Raw genomic sequence first — 10,152 nt, forward strand, 5'->3', positions numbered from 1 at the left:
GTATTGGATGACACAACATGCTCACACGGTTTAAACTTATGCGGACGATTTGAGGGTTGGTGTTGAAGATGACCTCGTAGAGCAAAAACACTTCACGGCCCGGGGTTATCCTCCTTTTCAAAAAATAAAAATAAATGAAAAACACTTAGGTGCGTGCTGAGGTCGACCGCTCGGAAACGTTTTCGTTGCCGCCCGCGACAAAAGCTAGCCAGCACCTATAGCTCTATCGATCTGGAATTCTGGATCTATAATTTCATTTTTCCACTTAATTAACTACTCCAACGAGCAGCCTAGCGACCCGCGGGAATCCCGGCGGTTTCCTTTGCTTTGCCCGTTCCTATCGGCTCGCTTTGAGCGTGTCCGGCGTGCACCAACGGCTAAAAACAACTTGTGGACTGTGGAGAGAAGGCAGCGCTTTCCCCCCTTTCGTACCATCAACGCTGAATTTCTGGCAAATCAAATCAACTTTCCAATCGAGGGCAAAACAAATCAACTTTTCAACCGAGGGCATCCGGAACCTGAAAATGTTCCTGGCTCGTCCGTTTCAAACGTTTGTACAAGGCGGAATATGTAAAGTCGAAGAAAGGGAATGCACCAAGAACTCACCAAACCCTACTAAAAACCTTGTCTTCGTTCCAAAAAACCAGAAAGGAAAATCGGCGGCTGGTATTGGATCCACGGAGCACCGCCCAATGCCGTGGTTGGGGTGGCACGCTCGTCGGTCAGCGGAGGGAATTGGCTGCGGGGAGCCTTTTCCTGCCGTGGGAGTGGGAGACGAGGAAGTCCGGGGTGCGCTCGTAGCCGGAGAACACCTCCTCCCAGATCTCGGCGAAGGCCCGGAGGATGAGGTGGTGGTGGTGCGGCGAGTTGAGGGACAGGAACCGGTGGAGGAGCTCCCGCAGGTCGGCGCCGCCCACGATCTCCTTCTCCACGATCATCTGCAGCATCGACCGCCGGAAGTCGGCGAGCGGGTCGGCCGACTCCTTCACCACCGCCACGCTCTCCTCCACCCTCCTGCCGCCGCCCTCGCTAGCGGTGCGCCTGTGCCGCCTCCCGTCGCCGACGCCTTCGGCGCCGGCGCCTTGCAGGGAGCGGACGGTGCGCTCGAGCTCGCCGAGCTGCCGCAGGAGCGCGGCGACGCTGGGCGTGCTCCCCACGCTGGTGTCGGCCTCGTCCGTCGAGGAGGGTGAGAACGAGGAGGACGCCGCCGCGGTGGAGATCAACGACGCCGCCCTGCTGTTCCCTGCCCTCCTCGTCGCCGTGGTGGTGACCGTGGACATGGTGGTGGCAGTGGTGGCGGTCGATGTGTTGGTGGGCGGCGTGGCCATGGGGGACTGCTTGTCGGAGCCGTCGGAGACGGAGACGGCCTTGGAACCGCCGCAGCCGCACATGAAGCCGCGGCCCTTCCTCTTGATGCGCAGCCCGCCACCGGCGCCGCGGCGGCGTAGTATCATCGCCTTCATTGATCGATCGGGCCTTGTCTTTCTCGGTTCGGTTCGGAGTGTGCGGTGCGGGCGCGCACGGCGAGGAGGCTCGGCTCGTGGGACGAGCTGCTGGTGTGTAGTGGAGTGAAGAGAAAAATGAGAAAACCCGTGGTTTATAACGAGGCAGCCGGCCGCCTTGCAAAGTCAAACGGCTATATTTGTTTTTGCGTGGAAGCAATCCGATGCTGGTGAAACGGTCAGACGAAAACTAAGCACAAACTGATCTGCATTTAAACACGCACCGTACAATGCATCGATCATCGTTTTCATTTCATAGGACTCAATTCAAAAATCTCTGTTATTTTCCATTCATGTTCGTCTTACCTGTCCTATTTTTTATTGACTTACCAAGTAAAAAAAATATTTTCTTTGATAAGCCAACAAATGTTTACTAAAAAAGTATTTATCAGATAAAATCCTAGAATTTATTTGGTCAGATAAATCGTGGGCAGGATTTTATTTGGTAAATACTTTATATCCCGTTGCGATACGCGGACAATTAATCTAGTTATATTAACTAGTAGTGATATGTATAGACATTGGTATGTTGTCATTTACTATTATATTTTAGCAGTAATTAATTTGCACCATTTTTGGGTGATACTTGGTTGACTGTTGTAAGCTTCAAATATTCATTCGCAAAAATTCTAGTTACAAATATTCTATTTGAAATTATTCTTCCCATTAAAATGTTAAAAATAGATTTTTGTTCAACTTTACAGATAAATACACGCATAACAATTAGGGGCCATTATAATTATGGACACGTCTAGCTGGCGGCCCGCTGCCCACTAGCCCTCCGTGGTGGCCGGCCGAAAAAGGTAAGTTTTTGTTTCCCTGACTCATATTAGGAAAAGTAAACAGTCGTGGACATATGTGAAGAGGATAAATAATTGCAAAGCATCCATGTGAACGGATGTGAACACACTTAATTCGTGTTATCAGTTTTTTAAAAAATCATAACTTTCAAACCGCACATCAAAATTAAGATCTGTTTTCACTGTTGGAACCCTCGCGACGTGCTTTTCGAAACAAGATCCCGCATGGGTATGTTTCAACGAAATTTTTTTGTGCAATTTTCTCTCCGTTTTGTGCAACTGCCTAGTCATCGATGTGCAACTACCTGACAGGGATGTGCAACTTTTCTCCTACATCGTAGACGTGCAGTTTTCAGTTATGGTACCTCCACCCCAAACTACCTCCTTCTAGTGAGATGTGCAACTTCGTCTATTGCTCAGGCCAACTGCATAGTAGTTGATGTGCAACTTTCCCCCGCCCGTGGATGTCCTTCACTGTTTGCTGCATCGGCCAGCGGCCTAACAGTGGATGTGCAACTTCAGATATTGCCACGGCCAACTGTCTAACAGTGATGTGCAACTTTTTCTCGTACCCCCATGGATGTGTAGTTTTCCTGCTAGCATCCGGCCCAAACCACCCCTGCTAGTGAGATTTGCAACTTTAGCATTTTGTTTATATGCAACTTTTCAATACCCTCATGAATGCCAATTTTTCACCATTCAACTGTCCCTGCATGTGAGATGTGCAACTTTGTATGTTGCCCTGACCAACTACCTAGCAGACTATGTGCAACTCTGTTTGTCGGCCCCGCCAATTGAAAATACATGGTCTACAAATAGGGAGGGCAATGAGTTGCACATTGACTAATAGGCAGTTGGCTTGAACAGTAGACTAAGTTGCACATATCACTTGCAAGGGGAGGTGGGGTAGGGGTGTGCCAACAGTGAAAAATTACACATCCACGAGTACGAAGGAGGGTTGCACATCGACTATTAGGTACTTGGTCGGGACAGTAGACTAGTTGCACATCAAAGTTGTCATGGTTGCTAGATTGCAATCTCATAGAAAGTTGAATAATGCAGATCCAAAAATTGGTTTTGGAAAAAGTTGCACGATATAGTACTAAAATTGCACAATACAGTACTAAAGTTGCACCATATAGCACCAAAGTTGGCATCAAAATTTTTTTGTCGAAATATACCCATGTGGGATCTAGTTTCAAAGATCTCGTCGCAAGAGTTCTAGCAGTAAAAACGGATCTAAATTCAAACGCGCGGTTTGAAAGATATGACATTTTAAAATTTGAAACTCCAAATGAATGTACATGGATCTGTTCTTTTCGGAATAAGGTAATCAGTGTGAACGTATTTAGTGCTAATAACCGCATGCACTAGAAGACAAAAGAAAATTAACACACGCAAGCATGCAAGACCGGTGCAAGACCGGCCGCCCGTTTCCTTCAGATGGTGCGCATGCACCGGGAAGAATTTGAGCATAATTATTAAATTGTGGAAGCATATATTTCTACTAACTCAGATGAGTCACCAAAGTAAAAGAAAAATAATAATTTCCCAACAAGGCTGTATGCCTACCCGTTTCTTTTTCCTTGTCAAGAGCACGGGACACACATTTAAGGCCCTTCTTTGCACACTACATATTAGCTTTGTCTAAAGTCAAACTTTAAATTTGACCAAGTTTGTGAAAAAATATTAACATATACATCATCAAATCAAGACCATTAGATTCACCATTTAATATATTTTCATATCATATGTATTTATTATTGTAAATGTTCATATTGGTTTCCATAAAATTGGTTAAACTTTATAATGTCTAACTCTAGTCAAAGCTAATATGTGGAGAAAATAAAAACGGAGGAAGTATACAATAAACTTGCAGGTAACAAAGGACAAAAATTGTAAAGGCTGGTCAGCTGGATGATATTATCACAGTCCATCAAATCGTAGCATCAACGTGGAGTTAATTAAACATTATGTATATTCACCATTTAATAATTTCCCAACAAGGCTGTAACGCGCATGTATATTTCTAGGCAGAAGCATTTCACAAGGTATTGATTAAATGCAGGCCTCCTTTAATTCAAAGGGTAGGAAAATCATACGAATAGGAAAGTCATAAGAAATGAGATGACATGCATCTCAAATCCTATGACTAGGAATAGGAAAGGAGATGCTCTTTGGTTCACATCATAAGATTTTTTCCATTAAGTCTAGGTTAATGTTTATTTTCCTATGAAATATGGAGGATAGGAAGAATTTCTCCATAGGAATAGGATTCTATTCCTACAAACCAAAGGGCTCCAAAGAAATTTTTTCTATAAAAATCTTCCTACACAATTCCTCCAAACCAAAGGAGGCCTATGTTTAAGGCCTCTCCCGGTGCATGTATCATAGCAAGTATACGCACTGTAAAGTTAGCATGTAGATGATGTAGCACGGTAGTTGAATAAGAAAGAGAAGATACATGTGTTATGATATTATATAATACCTTACCAAACAAGAGAATTTAATGTGAAATAGATCTTTGTACACAACTTCATATCGAGATTTTACATACAAATGAAGAAATAATAAGATGACACTAACATAATACGTTATGATACTATGCAACGGAAAGAGGGAGGCGATTTGTGCACACAGGCGCGGGGGCACCGACCATCTCTCATGCTTTTTCTTTGGACTTCAAATTTGATCTATTATATTTTTTAAACCAAAAGTCCTCTATGTTTTGGTTGTGTATTCGAGTTCCTTGTGATGGGGTTTTTGAGATAAAACCCCCTATGAATACGTTTTGACAAGTTTCTTAAACTTCACTGAGTCTCACCTGCCAAAACTTGGTAGCAGCGAATGATAACTTCACTAAGTTTCAGAAACTAAAACTTACAACCGTGCGGGTAATTGTGGGGAATCAGACAAGTTTGCGGATCATGAGGCAATCATGCGGCCGGGCGCAGATGGTTAGGCACGTGCCCCTACGAATTTCTGAACAAAAAGATAATAACGGAAGTTATAGCATCCAACTATGATACTATCTACTGTGAGAGATCTATGCAACTACAAAGAGAAGCTTCTAATGGTATAAATAGACGCTATTAACTGCATGCGCGTTACTTTCTCACCGCTACATCAGCAACACCGCACAGTGTTGACATTTCTTAAAGTTGCATATCTATGCAACTTGCAACTTAATGGAGAAATGAGTAAAATATCAGAGTTCCGAGGCGTACGCGGAACTCTTCACCAAGCCGCTCACGTCCGAGCAGATCGCCGCGATTCTAGCCCTCTTCGGCTGGGATGCTTCCATCTTGCCGATGCAAGGGGAGGAAGCAAAGGTGGAGGCGAGGCATTGATGGCCTAGCCGGGGTGGCTTCTGTGGGCCTTCTTGATGGCTGCACAACCGTCCAAGTTGCTGGTGTGGAACATCCGGGGCCTGAAATATGTGGCGAGGCGGAACACCATCTTTCAAGTTGTCGCGAGTGTATGCCCGTCCATTGTTTGTTTCCAGGGAACCAAACTAGAAGTTGTATCACCCGAAATCATCAGGCGTTGCCTTGGTAATAGACTAGAGAACTTTTTCTACCTCCCGGCCATTGGCACTCGAGGGGGGGGATCCTGATCGCTTGGGACGCCACGATGGTGGCGGTTTCCAACCCGCACCGAACTACAAACACGCTGACGGCCCTGGTGAAGCCGGTTGAGCGATCTGAGTGGTCGCTCACCGGGGTCTATGGGCCGCAGGGTAACGACGCCAAGGTGTTATGCAGGAGTTGCTCGACATCCGGGACTTGCATGCGGGCCCCTGGACGGTGGTCGGTGATTTTAATCTCTTGGTCAGCCCTGAGGACAAGAGCAACGATGTGGTGAATCATAGAATGATGGCCAGGTTCAGATCCAAGATAAACCGCCTTGAGCTTCAAGAGCTACACCTGAATGGGAGAAGGTACACGTGGTTTAACGAGAGGCAGAGACCCACACTCGAGAAGATAGACCATGTATTTGCACCTAGCTGCTGGGAGGACCTCCACCCGGCATGTCTCCTAACTACATTGGGATCTGCCGTCTCGGACCACTGCCCACTACTAATTGAGTTGCATGCGGATCTGGCTATGGGCAAGCGGTTCCGCTGTGAGGCGTTTTGGCCCAAAGCGGACGGATTTTTTGAGATCGTTGAGGCGGCTTGGCACTCGATCGATGGGACCGGAAATGCATTCGTGGCGCTGGACAACAAACTATGGGCCACGACCAAGGCCCTCCAAAGGTGGAGTGACCGGTGGATCGGCAATGCGAAGTTGCAAACCTTAATTGCCCTTGAGGTCATCGCGAGGCTTGACCAAGCCATGGACAGTAGAGAGCTCTCACAGGAGGAACATAGTCTGCGCAAGCTGCTAAAGAAGAAACTGCTCGGCCTTGCATTGTTGCAGCGCATGATTGCGCGACAGAGGTCGCGAATGCTCCAGTTGAAAGATGGGGAGGCAAACACGGAGTATTTTCATCGGCAGGCATGTCATAGGCAGAGGAAGAATGCCATTTTGACGCTACAGGCAGAAGGGCGGGTGCTAACTAGCCATGAGGAGATAGCGGCAGAAGTGGACTCGTACTACTCTAGGCTGTTTGGGGCGACCACGGAGCGGGCATTCGGGCTGAATTTGGACACGTTGGATATGCCGGTCAGAGACCTCGCGCACCTCGAAGCCCCCTTCTTGGAGGAGGAGATTGAGAAAATTGTGAAGGGGATGCCACTTGATAAAACGACGGGGCCGGATGGTTTCACGGGACGGTTTTATGCCTCTTGTTGGCACATCATCAAGGATGATTTCATGCGGGCACTCAAGCACTTCTTCCGCGGTGATATGCGCGGGTTATCCTCAATCAACAAGGCGCTCATTTCCCTCTTGCCCAAGAAAGCGGGGGCGGCAGAGCTGAAGGACTATAGACCGGTGAGCCTTATTCATGGAGCAATCAAGATCTCCGATAAAGTGTTGGCAACCCGGTTAGCGGCGGAGCTGCCGCATCTAGTGGGCAACCACCAAAGTGCGTTTGTGGGCGGGCGGTCTCTCCACGACAACTTCATGCTTGTGCAGTGCACGGCACGCCGTCTGCACGCCCTACAAGAGCCCACGGTACTCCTAAAGCTAGACATATCTAAGGCTTTTGACACAATACAGTGGCCGTTCCTCTTGGAGATTTTGGAACACATGGGTTTTGGACCGCGGTGGCGAGCTTGGGTCTGCGGCATCCTGTCAACTTCGACCACGAGGATCGCGGTGAATGGAATACCTGGGGAGATGATCTTCAACTGCTGCGGCTTGCGCCAAGGGGACCCGATATCTCCAATGTTGTTCATCCTATGCATGGAGTCGCTTCATAGATTGTTCCGGAAGGCTACAATGGTAGGCCTTCTCACGCCCCTAGCATGATCAGCGCTGCAGCAAAGTCTCTCAATGTTTGCGGACGATGTCACAATCTTTATCAAGCCCGAGCAACAAGACTTGGCTGCAAGCGAGGCCCTCTTGCGCATCTTTGGGCAGGCCTCTGGGCTGCATGTTAATACGGCCAAGAGTGCGGCACTCCCTATCCGCTGCTCCGAGGAAGAATTGACTCGAGTCTGCGACGCTCTTGGCTGTGCGGCGTCGGCATTCCCGTGCAAATACCTGGGCCTCCCACTGTCCCTCAAGAAGCTCACAGTGGCGCAACTACGGGGCCTCCTTGACCAATTGGCTGCACGCCTCCCACATTGGAAGGCGGCGACCCTTCCGAAGAGCAGCCAAGCGCTGCTGGTGCACTCGGTCCTCTGCGCGATCCCGATTCACTCTATGTTGGCGCTAGAACTGCCGCCGAAGATCATCTCCGCCATGATCAAGATCTGTCGTGGATTCCTTTGGGCTGGAAAGGCGGATGCGGGAGGAGGCTGTTGCCAGGTGGCCTAGGATCGGGTATGTGCACCTAAGTGGGCCGGCAGACTCGGCATCCCGGACCTGAAGTGGACGAATGTGGCCCTGCAGGCCAAGTGGTCATGGTTGCAAAGGGTGGACCGGGATAGGCCATGGTCGGAGTTTGCGCTTTCCGTTCCGAAAGAGTCCAGGCAGCTCTACCAAGCGGCGACGAGAGCCAGTGTTGGGGATGGCCAAGCACGTTATTCTGGGAGGATCATTGGCTCAATGGGTACCATGTACAAGAGCTAGCACCGTGGGCATACGACATGGTAGCGCAATGGACGGGGAGGTCGAGATCCGTGTTCGAAGCCATAGTGCAGGGCAGATGGGCTATGGACATCGGACCCGCTATCGATGCGGACGGCCTGGCAGAATACATGAGCATCTGGCCCGCGGTGGCGGCAATGCAGCTGCACGAAGGGACGGCAGACTCTATCACATGGTCATGGTAGAAAGATGGCACGTTCTCGGCCAGATCGGCGTATGCGGCCAAGTTTGCAGGTCGGCAGGTATCGCCTACAGCGGCATTCACATGGAGTTCGAGAACACCGCTGCGGTTGTAGATTCTTCGCTTGGCTTGCGATCATGGACATGTGCTGGACCTCCGACAGACTGGCCAGACGAGGGTTGCCGCACCAGGCTGCTTGCCCTCTCTGCGACCAGCATGACGAAATGATCGGCCATCTACTTGTCGAGTGTGTGCTGACGCGGTAGGTTTGGACACATGTGTTCACGGCAATGGGTATCCCGCATGCCACACTGACTCTGGGCGTGGCGTTGCAGGATTGGTGCACCAGACTCGGCGCCAGTGGGCGGCACTCGAAGACTATCCGCGCCATCTGCCTACTTACCATGTGGGAGGTGTGGAAGCACACGAATGCTATCGTCTTTGATGGGGCATCCGCCTGTCTCGCGCGTCTTCTGGACCGGATTAGGAGCGAAGGCGAGGTATGGAGGCAGGCGAGCATACTATGAGGGGAGTTGGCCGTGGCATTAACGGCGCCGGCGGAGCGGGCAACTAGCGAGTAGTCGGATTAGGCATAGGCGGACAAACGCGGAGCGCATTGTAATCAAGCGTTGTAACATAACCGTGGAGGGCTCCCCCCCTTTTCTTTTTAATATACGATACGCACACTCGTGTGTATTCGAGAAAAAAGAGTTCCGAGGCGATCAACGAGATGGGACAAGCTAGCAGAAAAATGCTAAGCTAGCTATGCCCTAATTAATGGTTAACAGTAAGAAAGTTACAAAACTAATGCTCCTACACACTAACACATTTTTGTTATAATTTGATCGATGGGTCCACGAACCATGATGGGAGATGCCTTTTGGAAAGAAAGAAAAGAGAACTTCCTAGATGTTTTACGTCTACGTAGGATCGATAGATGGAGGGAGTAGTTTTTGTCTCATTGCATTAGCTGTTGACACATTTCCATCGCCCTAGGTAGGGTGTCAATAGGCCATTGAAAGGTGACGCCGTTGATTAAAACCAATCGTTCATTAAAGTATCTGAATTTTCTGTTTAACGTCGCATGTACAGGTAGATACCCTAAATATGCGGCAGATAAATGATGTGATGTTGTTGTGCATGCATCTTATGTTTACATTCATAATCGTATCCTCGTAAGTAATTTTATGCCAACATATTCATGAAAATAAGGAGAATTATAGGTTCCTACACGTACCGATGTGCATGTCTTGAAAATACGATTTTGATCATCAAATATTATTCTTGCAATCCTTCTGCACTTGAGTTAATTTATCACATATACCATTGTTCATGTCTGAATAAAATAGAGCGGCATTTTTGGATCGACTTCCTAATTCTGGCCATCCATGCATATCTATGAATAACGTCACACTCTGTTATTCCGGGATGACGCAGCTTACTTAATTGTGCACATAAAGTAAGTTTGG

General features: G+C 48.4%; 1 protein-coding gene across 1 annotated transcript; it reads right to left on the reverse strand.

The window, feature by feature from the left end:
* Positions 1-461: 461 nt before the first annotated feature.
* Positions 462-1,615, reverse strand: LOC123091295 (transcription repressor OFP8). The gene has a single exon (XM_044512772.1). The coding sequence runs from the start codon at positions 1,461-1,463 to the stop codon at positions 723-725; it is 741 nt and encodes a 246-aa protein (XP_044368707.1). The 5' UTR covers positions 1,464-1,615; the 3' UTR covers positions 462-722.
* Positions 1,616-10,152: the final 8,537 nt, after the last annotated feature.

The sequence above is a fragment of the Triticum aestivum genome, chromosome 1B (assembly GCF_018294505.1).
Source record: "Triticum aestivum cultivar Chinese Spring chromosome 1B, IWGSC CS RefSeq v2.1, whole genome shotgun sequence".
Classification (NCBI taxonomy): Eukaryota; Viridiplantae; Streptophyta; class Magnoliopsida; order Poales; family Poaceae; genus Triticum; species Triticum aestivum.

Excerpts from the sequence above, each read along its gene's own strand:
- LOC123091295 (XM_044512772.1), bottom strand. The coding sequence starts at position 1,463 with ATGAAGGCGATGATACTACGCCGCCGCGGCGCCGGTGGCGGGCTGCGC.